Source organism: Paramisgurnus dabryanus, chromosome 7, assembly GCF_030506205.2.
Source record: "Paramisgurnus dabryanus chromosome 7, PD_genome_1.1, whole genome shotgun sequence".
Classification (NCBI taxonomy): domain Eukaryota; kingdom Metazoa; phylum Chordata; class Actinopteri; order Cypriniformes; family Cobitidae; genus Paramisgurnus; species Paramisgurnus dabryanus.
The window spans coordinates 7,602,974-7,622,429 of NC_133343.1; the positions used below are offsets into that span (position 1 = coordinate 7,602,974).

At 37.2% G+C, this 19,456-nt stretch overlaps 1 protein-coding gene across 2 annotated transcripts in view; it reads left to right on the forward strand.

The window, feature by feature from the left end:
• Window positions 1–18,835, forward strand: part of LOC135783297 (fidgetin) — a 31,787-nt gene extending 12,952 nt beyond the window's left edge. For both annotated transcript variants that reach the window (XM_073815283.1, XM_073815284.1), the window contains one exon: window positions 14,617–18,835. In XM_073815283.1, coding sequence (XP_073671384.1) covers window positions 14,617–15,794 — 1,178 coding nt within the window. In that variant the 3' untranslated portion in view covers window positions 15,795–18,835. The remainder of the gene's footprint in view (window positions 1–14,616) is intronic.
• The last annotated feature ends 621 nt before the right edge of the window (window positions 18,836–19,456 follow it).

Genomic DNA, 19,456 nt, shown 5'->3' on the forward strand with positions numbered 1-19,456 from the left:
GAATTATTTTTAGTCAGAGGAAACTAATAAAAATCATAAAATTAAGCTTATTATCACGTTTACAGCAACAACATTTGTATTATGCTTAATTTTTTATTTATCAGTAATTTTGTCAAATTATGCAAAAGATGTTAAAAAAAAGTTATCTATAAAGTTAGCTTTAGCAAGACAAAGAGTTTTTTTTATATATTTGGGTCAGTGATAAAACGGTTTGGCAAGATGAGAAATTCAAAAATCTTTTTAAAAAAACTTTTTTTAAAGCACCCATAAGGTTTATTTTATTCCACATAGTGTATTTATGTTGATTTTATGCAACAAAAAATTACATTTGCACCATTTTTATGAAAGTTAGAACTGAATGGACCTGACAATTTCAAATGGTGTAACTGCTAGTTACGCCAAAGAATGAGAAATATGAAATATTTTATATTCACCTTGATGGCATGTAAGTGTAATCAAAAGTGTTTCGAAATGAAATAAAACCAGAAATTTTAGAACGTATGCAAGTAATCTGCAAAATTTATTTTGAAATTTTAACATTTTATATTTAATTGAACCATACGGACACAAAATAATTAACGTCACGTCATTGACCCATTTATATAAAAAAATGAATGCCTTTCACAACCAGAATTTTTTAATATTTTGATTTCCCAATACATATAATAACACTGGTAGAAATGTTCATGAATTCTTCTGTACATACACTGATATATGAATAATATATAAAGATTTTTATTTTTATCATGTTGATTTTGCTATAACTAGTTTAGTGTTAAAGGTGTGCTTCAAGAAATGGTTATGAAAAAGTTCAAAACTTGCCCCATGGTTAAAGAAACAGCACAAATGTAGACTTTTTCCAGTAATAATCTTCTTTTTTTTATGTCTCCCCTCATGTCTATCCCCTACAATGCAGAACACCAGTGTACTGTGTCTCTCCTGTCTAAATGTGTGTGTGTGTGTGTGAGAGAGAGAGAGAGAGCACGAGGGATGATTGAGCTGTTTAATATGCTAAAGCCCTATTAAAGGCCGATGTCAGCAGCAGACGGCGTGCGGTCGCCCAGGCCTGCCCCAGCCCACTGCTCTGCATTGTGTCTCTAAATGAACACGGTACTGTGTTAATTAGCAGTGGAAAAATGGCGTGCGAAATTGAATCGGTCATTGACATGCGTGGGCGTTCGTCTCTCATTTAGAGAGATATGAAAGTGATTTAAACCCTAGCTATGTCTTTTATGGAGGTTTAAATAATCTGTCTGCAGAACAGAGAGAGAGTAAGGGAGAGAAAGGGTAAGGAAGTAAAAGAAAAAATATTAAGGTCAGGTTTTTATCTAATTTTTTCTAAATTACAATTCTTACTCAGTTGTGTTAGATTTAGTTCGAATTCTTTTTGATTAAAGGTGTTTTTTAACTAAAACTAGAGCGCCGAAGCCGATAAAGGATTTTGAAGGCCGATACCGATATAAATGTTTGTCGGTTTTAAAATCCGATATATCGGGCCGATTTTTTTTCCAGAAACGCGCCACAAAACATTAACAGATTTCCCTAACATTAGTTATTTGTAGTTATTTATGAGTTTTAAACTAAAATAATATGTTATTCTACTAGGTAATTTCCACTCTCGGGTTATTTAACAGCAGCAAAACTGGACATGAGAGTCACAAATTTTGTCATGCTTATTTGAGTTAAGAGAACCTGATTGGATGTTCTTTTAATTGTTATTCAAGCAATTGTATGTCTCGTGACCAACTCGCCATGAACTCACTTAGCCGTTCTCTATGCCCGACTCTGGCTGGATCAGCAGGTTGCAGGATTTATGATGCGTTTATACACGAGTGTTGCCAACAGGGAGTTTGTAGAGTGCCCTCTGGTGGACAAACTATACAACGGCAACACTCATGACATGGTTGGAAGGCTGTTGCGTCCATTTTCTTTTTCTCTTTTAAATATTCATTTATCGGCCATTATGAATGCTGATACCGATAGTTTGGAAAATGCCTAATATCGGCCGATAATATCGGTCTGCCGATATATCGGTTGGGGCTCTAACTAAAATCAATTAATTTGGCTTTATTCACGTTCAGTCTTTCATGTTCAAACCTGTTTTGGTGGGACAGCAATGCAAACATGCACATCAGCGAGGTAAAATTCAAATATGGCGACACGTCAAAAACACTGAATCTCATTGGTTCTCACATGTCTCGTGACTAGTTGTTATGTGTGTTTTGTTACAAGACACGCAAAATCAATTACATTTATCGTTCCACCCATATTTTAGCTTACCACGCTATCTGTACAGTATTGCCATGTATAGACAATGTACTGAAATACTCAAAATATGAATAGCTTTTTCTCACAAATGTAATTGTTTAGCTTCAGAAGACATATATTAACCCACTGGAGTCATCTAGATTACTTTTAATAATAGATTAATTTGCCTTTTGGAGCCTTTGCCACATTGACACCCATATAAGATAACATGATTTGATATTAAATAATTTGTTCGTGTAAGTCATACATATCTGGGAAGTGTTAAGGTTGAATAAATTATGAGATTTTTTCATATTTGGGTGAAATATTCCTTTAAAACATTCCTTGAAAGAATGTTTGTAACAAGCAGATCTGGGGCAACCATTCACTTCCCTAATATTATTTTTTTCCTACTGTTGCGCTCAGTGGCAAGCATTTATCAAAATATCTTCAATTTTTTTCAGCAGAACAATGAAATTTATACAATAATTGATGACAACATTTTTTATTTTTGGGTGAACTAATCCCTTTAGGCACTGTAGAATCCACCATAAACGCATAACTTATGATTGTGTGCTATATCCCTTGTATCCCTATACCCCTTACATTATTATCCGTTTTAGTTCTTTTCAATGTAACCAGCTAATCCGGTTCACAAGACAGACTGAACTTTATGAATTAGACAGATTCCGGTGCACTAACAAGGGGCTAAAGGCCACAGCATGTAGAGTCATACGCTCATGTGTCTCTTGAGATGGAGGAGTGAGTTTGACATACCACACAGCTTGTAACAGCTAGCATCCGTTACAATTGCACAGAAAAGATCTGCATGAAGGTTCTTCAGAATTGAAGATTGATAGTAAATAATGTCAGAATTTGCATTATTGCGATGAACTTTCAACAAAGGTTTTGTGAGTGTTTTGGTCAGATTGACAGTTGAGCAGTTATTTAATAATCCGAAGTTTCAGCATCATTTTAATATGACTACCTTTTTCAGTCACTTTACTAAGTATAAGTACCTTAGCTTTAGCTGCTGAGACAACGTGCTGTCAGTCTTCTCTTTTTTCCGCCTTCTTCTCTCACACACACACCACACTCTCTCTCTCCTCCTCTCTCTCTCTCTCTCTCTCTCTCTCTCTCTCTCTCTCTCTCTCTCTCTCTCTCTCTCTCTCTCTCTCTCTCTCTCTCTCTCTCTCTCCTCTCTCCTCTCTCTCTCTCTCTCTCTTCTCTCTCTCCTCTCTCTCCGCTCTCTCTCCTCATCTCTCTCTCTCTCTCTCTCTCTCTCAGCACTTAGAAAGTCATGCGTTTTGAAGAGAGGACATTGAGAGTGAATGGCCCATTCACATTAAAGAAGAATTAGAGGGCTTCCACCCTGCCACTCTCACAATGGTCAAACAGCCTGACACAACAGGAGAACTGTTCACACACACATGCATACACACAGTGAAAATCATGCCCTTTGTGTCATGTAAAAGAGTGTGGTTTTGTATCAATTGCATTTTCTGTTTTATTTATAGATGGATAATATGGTCTCGATCTATGCAGTACTGTAGTTTAGGTCATTTAGTGTTTGACTGATAGAGAGGAGTGCATAATAACGATATTTAGTTATAGATTACTAAAAAGCTAAAAAAAATTGTACTCACCATCATTTTGATTTAGTTTTAAGTCTCATGGCAGTTTGTGCATATTTTACGAGGTGGCTATTTCGTACGACCAAATTTGTACATTTTTTTTATGATTTACTTTCGCACCTGATGGTGGATTTATGGGAATAATTTCAGTTTTTTTCTAATAACTGTACATATTTGTACAATTGACTTTGAACATACAAATTAATGCCGAAGTATAGACCTTTTTAATAGGGATTGGACAATAAATCAGCCAAAGAGGCTTGCTATGCTCTTCAATGATTATGGTGAAATGGCGCTACATCCAAAAGCCAGAGTGATCTCAACGAAATCACGAAAATTTGATTAATTTTAATTGTGTTCATGGCACAAAATTCAGCTTTAGCACGATGTATTTTTCGTGTCAGTCAAACAAATTTCTATAAATAGTTTTTTGATTTAAATGATTTAAATGACTTTCTTTTTCGTGACATTTTATGTATTGGTTTCTTATAGTTTTTTCGTATTTTCTTACCATTGTCGCTTGGGGTTGTGGTTAGAATCACTTCTGTTACATTTTTAGACATTCTAACCCAAACCCCAAGTTCCGGCGAGAAAAGTTTTAAAAGTGGAAGAAAAACATGTTGAAACCAATACATAAAAGTACATCCTAACCCAAACCCCAAATCTTACCCTAACCCCAAGCGGTAATGATTTAAAAATTGAAAAAAAATGAGAAAACAAAAGTCGTGCCACGGACACGAAAAACTATTCATAGAATTTTGTGCGACAGACACGAAAAAGACATTTGTGTCAAGGCACAATTAAAAGCTGAATTTAATGCCATGGACACAAATAAATGAATCAAATTTTTCGTGACTATAACACGACTTGCCATGAGATTGTGTTGTTTAAATGACTCAAACTAACAATGATTTAAATAGTGCACGTAATTTCTATAAATAGTTTTTCATGTCCGTGGCACGACTTTCTTTTTAGTGGCATTTTATGTATTGTTTTCGTATAGTTTTTTCGTATTTTCTTACCATTGTCGCTTGGGGTTGTGGTTAGAATCACTTCTGTTACATTTTTAGACATCCTAACCCAATCCCCAACTTTAACCACAAACCCAAGCGAGAAAAGTTTTAAAAGCAGAAGAAAAACATGTAGAAACCAATACATATAAAAGTACATCCTAACCCAAACCCCAAATCTAACCCCAAGCGACAAAGATAAAAAAAAGAGAAAACAATACATAAAATGACACTGAAAAGAAAGTCGTGCCACGGACACGAAAAACTATTCATAGAAATTTGTGTGACGGACACGAAAAGACATTTGTGCTCATTTCACAATTAAAAGCTGAATTTCATGCCATGGACACAAATAAATGAATCAAATCTTTTGTGACTACACTGTAAAACCTAAAAGTTAACTCAACTCAAACCATTTAAGTAAACCGGTTGCATTAGTTTTAAAACACATACATTTGAGTACTGTGAACTTAAATAAATTGAGTCATATGCAGGTATGCACTTATATTTAAGTTCACACTACTTAAATATAAGTGCATAATTGCACATGACTCAAGTTCACGGTACTTAAATTTATGTGTTTTAAAACTTAAATGGTCTAATGCAACCGGTTTACTTAAATGGTTTGAATTAAGTTAACTGTTGGGTTTTACAGTGTATAAAACGACTTGCCGTGAGATTGTGTTGTTTAAACGGCTCAAACTAACAATCATTTAAATGGTTCACGTAATTTCTATAAATAGTTTTTTGTGTCCGTGGCACGACTTTCTCTTTAGTGGCATTTTATTTATTGTTTTCTTAGTTTTTTCGTATTTTCTTACCATTGTCGCTTGGGGTTGTGGTTAGAATCACTTCTGTTACATTTTTAGACATCCTAACCCAATCCCCAACTTTAACACCAAACCCAGGCGAGAAAAGTTTTAAAAGCAGAAGAAAAACATGTAGAAACCAATACATAAAAGTACATAACCCAAACTCCAAATCTAACCCCAAGCGATAATGAAAAAAAAGAAACAACAATACATAAAATGACACCGAAAAGAAAGTCATGCCACGGACACGAAAAACTATTCATAGAAATTTGTGCGACGGACACGAAAAAGACATTTGTGCTCAAGGCACAATTAAAAGCTGAATTTCATGCCATGGACACAAATAAATGAATCAAATCTTTCGTGACTATAACACGACTTGCCATGAGATTGTGTTGTTTAAACGACTCAAACTAACAATGATTTAAATAGTGCACTGTGCACGTAATTTCTATAAATAGTTTTTCGTGTCCGTGGCACGACTTTCTTTTTAGTGGCATTTTATGTATTGTTTTCTTATAGTTTTTTCGTATTTTCTTACCATGGTCGCTTGGGGTTGTGGTTAGAATCACTTCTGTTACATTTTTAGACATCCTAACCCAATCCCCAACTTTAACCACAAACCCAGGCGAGAAAAGTTTTAAAAGCAGAAGAAAAACATGTAGAAACCAAAAAGTACATAACCCAAACCCCAAATCTAACCACAAGCGATAATGAAAAAAAAGAAACAACAATACATAAAATGACACCGAAAAGAAAGTCATGCCACGGACACGAAAAACTATTCATAGAAATTTGTGCGACGGACACGAAAAAGACATTTGTGCTCAAGGCACAATTAAAAGCTGAATTTCATGCCATGGACACAAATAAATGAATCAAATCTTTCGTGACTATAACACGACTTGCCATGAGATTGTGTTGTTTAAACGACTCAAACTAACAATGATTTAAATAGTGCACTGTGCACGTAATTTCTATAAATAGTTTTTCGTGTCCGTGGCACGACTTTCTTTTTAGTGGCATTTTATGTATTGTTTTCTTATAGTTTTTTCGTATTTTCTTACCATGGTCGCTTGGGGTTGTGGTTAGAATCACTTCTGTTACATTTTTAGACATCCTAACCCAATCCCCAACTTTAACCACAAACCCAGGCGAGAAAAGTTTTAAAAGCAGAAGAAAAACATGTAGAAACCAAAAAGTACATAACCCAAACCCCAAATCTAACCACAAGCGATAATGAAAAAAAAAGAGACAACAATACATAAAATGACACCGAAAAGAAAGTCATGCCACGGACACGAAAAACTATTCATAGAAATTTGTGCAAAAGACATTCGTTTTACACGATTAAAAGCTGAAATTTGTGCCATGGACACAAATAAATTAATAATTTTTTTGTGACTATAACACGACTTGCCATGAGATTGTGTTGTTAAAACGGCTCAAATTAACAATGATATGTTACACGTAGGTTGTGCATGCGCGAACAGGAGTATGTACTATGTAGGCCACGGTATTGCAATTTGTCACAATGTGCGTGCGTCGCACTTCAGTGCATGTGTATGAGTCAAATGAATATGCTTTGCAAGGCTGTCCATTCGACTGTGCACATACACTTGCAAATGCGTAAAAATACCCATATCTACACCCAGGGCTTAAGCCAACTTGTAAAATACACACAAATTCTCGCCTTTTCCCTGTAAACTATTAAACACTGAAGTGTCATTTATCTGTGGATGAAATATAATTTTGTATTATAATAGGCACTAGTTGAGGTCTTTGGTCTGGATTAGAAGTGTGTGTGTGTGTGTATTTTGTCTATGTCTGTCTTTTTACTGTTTTGCTGTCGGCAACAGTAATGGGTGTTTAATTACTCAATAAAAGCATTTTATGGATGTAATGTGTGTAGGTGCGGGTGCGAGTGTACGTTTGTGTGACGTATTGATTTTGCTGCCGGAGAAACCTGAGATTTCACTCAGGAGAAGTGAGTCTTACTGTCTGTCGATTTGATTCTGGTTTTAAATAGCAGCCCATATACATTTACATACGCTGACAGTGTGAGCATTGTTTGAAGAGTTTAATTCCCAGTAAGAAGCAACCAATGAAGTGAAGATCTCTTCTTTTTAAACCAGCTAATGAAACGTCTTCCTCTAGTGTATGGAACACAGCTTTAGAAATCTCTGTGTCTGTGTATGTGATGATCCTTCTCTAGAGGATTTGTGGCCAGAGGGAATATTGGTACAACAGAAAGTCATTCTCTAAAACGCCAACACACACTCATTCGTACACATACACACACACAAGTACACATATACCAGATCAGCAGCATTGTGGCTAATGGGATTGTCCAGGTGGTTCTGTACAATACAACCCAGAAGTTCAGACAAACCATGGCTAATATTGGCTTGGGCTTTAGATTAAATCCAAACAGAATATCACCCATCATTTGGTTTAACACCAGTGAAAAATATGCTTATACCAATATCTGCAACCAGTCACAGAATGGCTCAAATAAATAGATGCCTAAATAAATAGTACAGTATAGTACAATACTTTACCTTTATACTGTGGAATAGTAAGTTTACTGTTTATATGTAGATCAAACCTTCCAAGGCAAGGAACAATAAACTCAATGTTGATGTGAGTTTACTTTTCTGAGCAGTCAAATTTAGCACAGCATAGCTGGACACCAACAAGTTATAGAGACATAAACCTCAAATGCATGATTTTTTTTGGCAATCATTATTAAATATTTGGATCTTTAGCGACCTGGAATGCATATCTAAAAACGATCTCTAATCGTTCTTATTATTAGTACAAAACTGTCCGAATACTTGATTAACAATTGCAATTTCTGCCTATAAACAAATAAATAAAAATGAGCTTTTTTATCAGGCTCTTATGTTTCGGTTCAGTAATTTCACTTTAATGACAATGAAAAGGTTATTAGTCGGTAATTAAAGTGCCTTATTTTCACAAATGTTTACCAACTTTAGTCATTTTGCGACGTACGCATGCCGTTTTCTTTTGTCAATTTTTCTTCCGTGCACTTAGAGGACTTTGCTGAAAAATTACTGTGCCATTTAACAGATTCTGCAAAGAAAGTGTATTTCTGAATGGCCTGAGGCCGAGATTAAGCGGATTTGTACTGAAAGTGTTTGATGAATGTATAATGCATGCCGAGAATATTTGGCTAATATCATTATAACATTTTTGACGGAGATGGTTTTTAAATATGGCTTAAATCAGGGGTGGGCATTCCTGGTCCTGGAGGGCCACTGTCCTGCAAAGTTTAGCTCCAACCATAATCAAACACACTAAACTTTGCAGGACAGTGGCCTTTCAGGACCAGGAATGCCCACCCCTGGCTTAAATGAATAAAAACAGCTTTAAGTTACTCAGCCTACCTATTAAAATATTAAGAATAGACAAATAAAATATTAATTCATATATTTCTATTTCATTAATAGCTTGGCTCAGAAAAACATATGTGGCTCTGGTTTGGGGGGCAGAGCCCCCCTGCCCCCCTCAAACTTCGCCTATGCTGATCATATGCCTCTAAAGACATTCCGGGTCTCAAAAACCCAAAATATGCATTTAAGGGTTAAGGGAGACATGAAACCAACAAGCAATTTACTCCATAATAACCCGTTAGCAGCCACCCAGAACACGAAAGAAACTAGCAATGCTTTGGCAACCAACCAGAACAAGCAACTTCCTCCACCGGCTGTATTCATTGACCACTCAAAAAATATCCAATCTAGTTTATGTCATCATCTATTGTATTGATGATACAAATATCAATGTTTCAATGATCAATTTATGATGAATCAATTACTACTAATGCGTCTCAGGAGTCTCAAATGTTAAAAGAGAGCAAAGGAAGTTTAGCTGAAAAACACCTTTAACTATACCAGACATTGTATCGATGTTATCGTTAATGTCATTTTATTGTTTTTCTTATTTTTTTTGTTGTTTTTACCTGTCCTACTAATTTGTTATATATTATTAACAATAATCCATGATTATTTGTTCCCCTTTATTGTACAAAATTATTTTTTTTGATTTAACATTGAATGCTTAATGACCTTAATGTGTGACTTTGGAACTAATTTATGATGGTAAAAAATTGTCCCTAGCTGGTACCCTTTCACAAAGTAGACATTTTCACCTAAAGAGTTTATAGTAGATACCATATTGGTACCAAAGAGCAGAGATGCTCACAAGTCTCTGAGCTCGAGTCCAAGTCAAGTCTGAAGTCTCTGGGCTCGAGTCCAAGTCTCAAGTCTCTGGGCTCGAGTCCAAGTCAAGTCTCGTTGTAACAAATAAAACTCTAATAACAAATAAGGAAATGACAAACATTTATAAAAAGAACAAAGTTGCACATTAAGTAGGGTCTAAAATTAGCATTAGGTACAGAAATAATTGTACAAATTTAATATTAATATTATTATTATTATTAGAGCAATAGAATTGATTTTCTGTTTGTCTTGGGTTGTTTGATTAACATAAATGACACAGACATTTAGTAGGTAAATTGAGGTTACTGTCTCTTAAAGAACAAATAAGCCCATACTGGTTTCTGATTGGTTTCTTAAGACATAAACAAATGTTTTTATTAGAAAAAGAATACTGTGAGATCATTTTTTGTGTATGCCCTGTCAAGAAAAGAAAGCTTTTTATGTTGGCTTAACTTTTGAAACACTTCTCTCTGTATGTGGGTGATTCTCACGAAAACTTGGTTTTAAAAATGTCAAGCATGAAAATGTAAAAATTGCTTAAATTTACTTTTTTCCCACCAGACATTGAAAAACAAAGTCTGGAGTAAATGGGAACATTAATTTAAACACTTGTACTTATCATTTAACACTTTTTGTAACATAATTAAAAAAATTAGTCCTAAAAAATCTCATTACCGCAACAGTCAGAAAACATCAACACTGACATATTTTCAAAATGACATGACAAACCTGAAAGAACATAATTTGGAGATTCTGCACATGCATTTAAAATCAAAGTATTATGCTTCTATTAATTAAATTATCATTTAATAGGCATCTGTTGCGGTAATGATAATCAAATGTCGTGTAAGCATTCTGACAAGACAATATTTCAAATTAACTGTAAAAAAATTATCTTACCTGGTAGCCATCTTGAAGTAACTGGTCCATGTGCTTGGTCACTCAAAATCAAACTTTATTAAAATTCTGTATGTGTGCTTAAACTGTTCTCAAAAAGTGTTGCGGAGGATGAGAACATCAGGCATGGACACATCATTTTCCTAATTTTTCTTCATTATTATTATACATGAATATTCAGTAAATATTTTTTCTGTCATCTAAAGTTGACAGACGTGTTACGTCGTGGGCAGGTTGTAGGTAACGGAGGGAGGGGAATCGAGTCCGAGTCGAGTCTAAAGTCTTTGAGGGCCGAGTCTCAAGTCGAGTCTGAAGTCACTCCAAAGAGTGCATATCAGTGCAATATTGGTACTAAATATATTTGTGCCTAAATGGTAGACATTAGGAACTTTTTGAAGGGTACTGCCCCAGTGAGAGCTTGGGACCAATTTTTGACAATTTTTTCTTACAGTGTTGCTGTGCAATGAACAGTGGCAGTTTTTTTTCAACACTTTTGAGTGTGTGTGTTTGGTGTAAATCCAGCCTTTTCCCCATGAGAGAGTACAGAGTGACCTCAAGTCTTGTGTATTGATCAGACGAGATTTGCTACTTGATAGAATTGAATGTAATTGGGCAGTTTTTAATTGAGATGGATAGAACATGTAAATTTTCCTCCATTAGTTCAAAATCAATATCCATCTGCTGTGATATGGAGTATATGTCTCATACTTTGTTTTATTTCCCCTTTTGTATTTCAGCATAACACTTGTTTCGGATGCATAAGACTTCCACTTGTATTGATCCCACCTTTAAACATTCCTAGCATTTGAAATATTTTTATTTTACATTTAAGCATTTGGCACACACTTCTCCAAATCGACCTACAGTGCATTACAAGTTATACATTTTATCAGCACGTGTGATCCATGTTATATTTTATAGCCAATAATATTTCTCTTTCTGTGTTCTGTTTTCCCATTTAGCCATATGCCAAAGTTCAAAGCCAAAGAAAAGTCTTTTGTATTATAAACGAAAATCTAGTCACGCTTTTGTGTGTGCGTGCGCAAGTGGAGCTGTAATGACAGAGATACGGTATTTTTAGGGGTGACATCTGTCATCGGGTTCAGTTGCTAATGCCGAGAGCAACGTTATTGATCAATCATTATTACAGTATGCTGAAATATTATGTTCCCGTGTGGTGTGTGCAAGTCAATGAAGCCACGAGAGAAACAGAGGGAGTGTAATATGAGGTTTCTTGATTACATTAAAGAGCTTTTATTTTATCCACTTGAGATGAAGCCTTCTGCTGTGTCTCAGCATCAGACCCTAATGATATCATCTGAGAGCTATTCTTGATGTGTGTGTGTGTGGGGGTGATTCAAGAGCTATCAGTCCGCTGCTGAATTTAAACTTCGCCATTAATCTAGCTCATTTTGTCAAATTAAAGCTCATGAAATATAGAGATACTGGTGTGTTTGTAAGATCTAGATTCACCACTGGAATATATAATAATTTTCACTTTTTAAATAATTTTCACTTTTTAAAAGCCTTTTTGTTTCTTTGTTTACTTTATTAAATTATAGAGTGTCGCAGGGATCGCAATTCCTTTTATAGGCATAACCCAGAACCAAGCATTTTAGCACTTCCGGTTCCATCATCCCGAAATCAATGTTTTTTTAAAATGGAGTATTGGTTAAATTCCTTAAATAAGATCTTTCCTCATGAGGGAACATGTTTGTAAAGGTGTTTAATAAAGTTTATAGCTTTTCACACTGCACTTAACCCCGGGTTATCTTCGTTCTAAACCCTACTTTTAACCCTAGGTTAAGGAGTGTTTTAGTTTTTCAGTATCCCTGAAATTAACTCAAGGTTCTGAAACCCTACTCTGAAGTAGGGTTACCCCAGCTTTTGTGGGCTTAACCCCGCATTGTGGTGCCAAACGCATCCAGTGTGAAACAAAAAGGGTTAGAATGTTATGACTCAATGCTTAGCAACGGACAGCCAATCAGAAACGGAAGAGCACATACCTCATATCAACATCTGTGTACTGAAAATACATGAATTAGGCCTCGTACACACTGCAAACTTTCGAGTGAATCCCCTAAATGTTCGTTTCATTTAGAACAAGACTCACTTCCGAAAATGTGATGATTGACACAAAGATAACCATAGCAAGTTAGCAACGTTCTGTCGTCATGCGTGCTTATCACTCACAGCTTTGACCAAAATAATTTAACAGCGTTATGTTTTGCAATAAGCCTCCGTCTTGGCGTTATGTATTGCATCTTGCAGTGTTGCCAGGTCCTCGTCTGTTTTGTACTTACATACTTTTTGGCGCTTAACCATTTATGAAACGATCAAGCTTTTGGTTTTATTAAAGTGTGAAGATGCCAATCTCAATATTTTGATCTTTGAGGTAAAGCATTTGGATTTATTTCAGCTTATTATTGGATGTTTGTTGTTTGTTGTTTTTTTGTGCAAGATCTGGCAACACTAGTCAGCAAACGCTCGTGCCTCTGTCATTTTCTGCACCGCGCATACAGAAGACTTTTCCCCTTCTAGGCATTTTTTTTTTTTAGAAGAGAGACATGTCATTTCCATGATGCATGTTTAAACACTTTATTAATTAGTTGTTCAATTCGGTTATGTACACACTATGCAGAGTTTCTGTAAATGCGGTTGTCACTACCTGCATTTTGCGGGAGTTAATTTGGTTGTAGAATGCGGTTGTCAGTCCCGTAAATTACAGAACTGTGTTTGTACAGAACAGAATGTGAAGTGAAGTGACAACCGACTTAATATATGCAGTGTGTACGGGACCTTAGAGGAAAAAGACATCCCGGGAGGCTTAAAAAATAGCTAAGAAAGATCAACGTTGCGACCTGTTTTGTCAAAGATGTGGATGCACAAGTCAAGCGGTTACTATAAGCGACAGCCCGCTATATTAATTCAGCCAGTTTGATGTCACTTTTTTCCAATCATGACTGTTGACACCACAAATATGCAAATGAAAACGTTAACCCAGGGTTTAGGACTACACAGTGTGAATCGTCAGGTTATGAACATGCAGGGTTATACCCAGGATTACGTAGCCTGGGGTTTACAATAACCCAGGGTTAACTCTACCAGTGTGAAAAGCCCTTTTGGAAGCTTGATGGTCATGATGTTGATAGACCATGGTGTAGTTCACTGAAAATTTGAAGAGAAAGGTTTGGGTTCGCACTAAAATACAACAATATTGGCTTGCAGAAAATCTAACCTCGGTTTGTGGCATTAGCTGGGTTTCCATCAGCCTGATTTTATGCACGTTTTGAAGTATCGCATAAGAAACGAGTGATAGAGACAAAAGTTTTTACGCTCGCTTGAGGTGTTTTTTAAGTTGCCTAAATGCGAATAGTGGGAGATGGAAACGCATTGGTGAAAAAATTCTGACGTAGCGAACATCTGAACATCTAGCTGTATCAGCTGACGTTTGCGTCAAATGTGGCTTGACGTTGTCGTGATGTCCTTGTTTCTATCGCCTGCATTTCTATCGCCTGCAAAATTTTCGTTTACTCACCATTTAATCTCATGGATGTATGGGAGAAATTATTTAGATATAAAAAATATCTCATTTTCTTATTTTTCTTTTAGCAAGTTTATGTGGAGGGTACGTTCTGAGACTGTAATAGAAATAGTATTTTTCCTAAGTTCGTTTGTGATGTAATTTATATTTTTGTATTTCAGTTAGCTTTATCTAATGTTGAAACAAAGATAATGTATTTGATTATTGTTTCCTTTATTTCACTGACAGGCGTGACGATGCAGTGGAGCCCTGAGCATTCACAGTGGGCGGAGCAACACTATGACATCACCTCCACTACTCGCTCTCCAGGACGTAAGATTGAAGTACTTAGAGATCCGAGGTTAACAAGTTCGTCCTCCGCTGCAGCATACCAGCATTCATGGGCGAACGATGACATTTCGGCTCTGACTGCCTCTAACCTCCTCAAGAGATATGCTGAGAGATATTCTGCCATTCTGGATCTACCTTGTGAAAGCGGACTTATGGGATATCCTGACGCGGCTATTTCCGTTAGCGTCAGTGCACCAGGTGTTGTGAATAACGGCCCTCCTCTTCTTAACGGACGAAAGATAGAGACAGAGCCTTGGCTGGAGAGTGTGTATACCCCGTTGGGTTGTGTCCCCGAACTTCTTCCTAAAGCGCCGCTAAGTGTGTCCGATGTTTCTGTGAGTGTGTGTAACTCACCTGTTATAGGCAACGGGAGCCTGTCGGAATCTTTTTCCAGCAGTAATTGCACCAGTCAGCCTGGAAATCAAGAATACACCAGCGCCCCATACAGCACTACCTACCTGCAACCTGTAGGTACATACGGTGGCTCTCTTTTCCACCCTACCCCTTCCCATGCCAGCCTGGTGCCAGCCTACAGTGCTAACACTTCGCCTAACCTAGCCACGTACAGTTACCCAAACACTCGCTACCCTTCCCAGGGTGTCCTTCCTGCTGGCTACAGCCCTCCCCCTGCTCCTTCAGGGTACCTGCCCCCAGGTATATCTCCTTCTAATCCCTTGCCACCTGTAGGATATTCATACCCAACCGCCAACCTTGGAGTGAATGTCTCTGAAGGTGATTCCCCAAGAACCAGCCTCACCAAGACATATTATCCATCAACCCAGGGTGAGATTGGCGTCTTTGAGGAATTTAGTTTTCCCGGTAACTCCAATTCTGACTCTAGGTCTGAAGGCAGTCCCCTCTACAGGCCCTCGGGGGATGACACAGTGGACAAGCAAACTGGGTTCAGCCAATCGGCAGATGTCACAACCTCATCGTTCAAGCGGCCCAATCACGAAGACTCTCTCAGAAGCCTGGAGTCTCTTACAGTAGCCATGATTGGACAGAACAACGGAACCTCAACATCTGCTGTTTCTTCTCACCAACACCTCTGCCTCGACACGAACACACCATGCTGAGCGCTTATGCTCACCTTCTAACTGCGGTGCTTGAGCTGATCGTGTGTGAGAGCTCCCCTAGTGGACTGGAGATGAAAGGGAGGGACTTGCTTAAAGCCATAGTGTAGGGGCTCAATCAGGGGCCTTCGAAGCACAACGGCATCAGTAAAAATCTGTCCAGTAGGTTGTTCAACAGAAGCTCTAAAGGATATGAGCCCAGTTTCTCCTTTATCCTACCTGGAAGTGGACAATAATGTTTAAGCCCCCTCTAAGTTAAGCCTAACAGGTCATTGCAAGATACTGACCTCCTCATTTAGATGAAAACCGAATAGAAGCATTGGTATATCTTACATGACGGACACATATATCTGAGTTAGAGCGATGGTGAGAGTTTACTCCTCCGTTTTGAGACATCCACGTACTGGGGAGCACAGCAAAGAAATTAATATGTCTAATGGATGTGTTATGGGTGCCATGGAGATAAGAAGTCACAGTAACAGATGTGGTAGTTGGACTCTAGCTTGGTTGACCATATTGCCATGGTGTACATCCTGTGTGTGTGTGTGGCCTTGTAATGGTTATTTATGTGGTGAGCTTTAATTGTAACTCCAGTTTCTTTATTTTCACGGAGAACTGACAGATCCTGGCCATTAATAGATTCTACGTCTGTGTACGTGTGAGAGTGATTAAACCTCAGGAAAGTGTCTGATATAAATGATTTGTGTGTGAGAGAGAGACAGAGAGAAAGAGAGTATCTCCACATACCACAAATCCCAATTCAGTCCACTTCAGTAAACTAGGTGGTCAAAAGCAAACAGCTTTTGCTTGTAAATTTGTTTGTATGCACTTTTATAGGTCAATTTACCTTAAACTTTGCGGCACTTTCACCATTGCTGATTGCTCTGGAAGTGTGAGCAGCCGAACACAGAAACACCTTAGCAGGTGGATGGAGAATTTAAATTGACATGAATGAAAACACAGCATCCTTTTCATTTGCATCGTATATTGGTCAACCAATAAGTCTGAGTTTGGGGTGGGTTTGTGAATCCTGTTAAGTTTTTCGTGATGCGGAAATGAACCACATGAAAAAATACTCTAGTATCCATTATATGTACTATAGTAAGGTGTAGTAAATTGTAGTATGCTGTAGTATATTATAGTAATTACTACACTTTGTTAAAGGTGCCGTAGAATGTTGTTACAATGCTAAAAACAAATTTGTGACTGCTGCTAAGTTAGCGCTTTATGCTAGTTATTGCTAGCGTTTAGGCTAAAGTTCTACTAGTGACGTTACAGTTACGTTATACAGGTCCATACTAAAAAAACACAAACTTACCACTCAGAAACGTCCGTTAACAATCTCCAAACAATTGATTATTCCTTAAATTCTGTCTGATACAGGCTCAAACATAAAATCTGTTTACATCAAGCATGCCGCACAAGCCCTGAAAAGTGAAGACAAAACGTCTCGATCGCCCCCCAGTGACTGGTCCCAGTATAGGTCATAAACCCCACCTCCCCCATGTTATTCAATGGGACTTGAGACCAACTAAACAATTTAATTACACTTCAATTATCTTTTTTTCCAAAGCTGGTTTCTGTCATATACTGTAGTTACTATCACGCCAATGTTAATTCACGTGTTTGTTTTTAACTCTTTCCCCGCCATTGACGAGATATCTCGTCAATTAAGAGAAAACGCTTCCCCGCCAATGACGAGATTTTCCGTCTTTCCGCAATACCGCTTGCGCCCTTCCGCAACTTTTTAAACCCGGAAAAAATTGCCCTATGGCAAGCGGCTGCATGTCCGTGTCTGTTTTAAAGATCGCTCTGAATAGGATCTCGATGAAAAGTCCGTCACAAAAATGGAATTATCTCTGCTTTTTGCTCAAAATGTGGTGTTTTTGCAGAAACCTACCCATATTCAAAAGCTGATTACAAAAGAACCACTGAAGGTAGGATGAATTTTTTTTTTTTTTTTGAAAGCAGAGGATTTGTTCTTTCATTTGGTATATTGTATGTTTATATATTTAAAGAAGAACATTTTCTGGAAGGCATTAAACTTTGGTGAAAATCATGAAAAACACTGGCGCTGGCTGGCAACTTTTTTTAAAAATGCTGGCGGTGAAAGAGGTTTTTTTTAGTTAGTTATTTAATGCTATAAGAACGGTGGTGTCAGGTTATGATTGACAGCTGTGATAAGTGCATTCTGCGAGGGCGGGGTCTTGATTTTGCGGCTTTACTTCCTGCTCACTACTGCGCAGTACTGGTCCTGAAATCGCTACTGCGCAGACTCACGATTCCAAGATTTCAACGCCGTATCTGGACACTGGCGGCTCCACTTTTCACCAATGGAAGAGAGCGAACATGGCGTCGTCCATGTTTTTTTTTACAGTCTATGGTTTACACACACAGAGCTACTGAAGGAGCTGCTCTATGAAACAGCCAATCAGAGCAGAGCTCAACATTATTATTCATGACCCTTTCAAATAAAGTAATAATAGACCTTTTTATTCTAACGGTAAATCCTAGGGTTGTACATGGACATGTAAAACCGTCTCTGGATATATTTTTCACTTAATAGACTTTCTATGTATCAGAGAACAATTTAACAGATTATTTCAATGTATTCTTTGGCACCTTTAATGTAGTAACTTAATGAACTATAGTAAATACTGTAGTATGTGTTAATATTTACTATGGTAAGGCTACCCAGTCTCACAAAATTATGTACCTATAGTCACGTAATTTTTTTATTCTTTTTCGTGATACTGTCATGAATTTCTGCGTTTTTTCGTGATCGCATCGCCAATTTCTGTTTATGTGTCATTGTCACGTATTGGTTACTCAACTGCTTTTTCCTATTTCCAAACCATTTTCATTTCGGTTTAGGGTTAGATTTGGTGTTTGCGTTAGGATGCCACTTTAAATATTGGTTTATACTATTATTTTTTTTTACATTTTCTACATTTTAAAACATTGTCGCCTGGCGTTAGGGTTAGAGTTGGGTTTGGGTTAGGATGTCACTTTTTGTAAATCTAACCCTAAACCGAAGCGACAATGGTAAGAAAATAGGACAAAACAGTTGAGTAACCAATATGTGACAATGACACACAAACAGAAATTCGTGATACAATCAGGAAAAAACTTGGAAATTCGTGACAGTATCACAAAAAAGAAAAAAAATTACGTGACTATAGGTACGCAGTTTTGTGAGACTGGGCTGTGTAAGGTTGCAAAACATTATATTATCTAGGAATTTTACTACAATTGTTACTGTATGGAAACTAAAGTATTTTTTCATGTGGGGACACACAGCAGGTTTAGTGGAAACAACAATTTTCATACTAAGTATACTCTCATATATTGTATACTGTAGTGTTATTCAATCTATAGCACCCATTAAGGCCCCGGGTACACCAAAGTGCTTTTTTCTGCTGCCGGCTAATGTTTTCAATCGCTTCCTATGCTAAGCGTGGGTAGGACAATCTGACCGCCAATCTGAAAACGGCAGGCGACGGCAACTGCTAACGTTTCTTTAGCTAAGCGCTTTGGGTGATATGATACTTCTGATTTGTTTATTAGTCGTTATAGGATGCCCCATTTGGTTATTGTGGTATTTATCCCACCCCTCCTCCACTGTCATTGGACGGCTTAGTGAAAAGTGACACTGACAAGCTGAG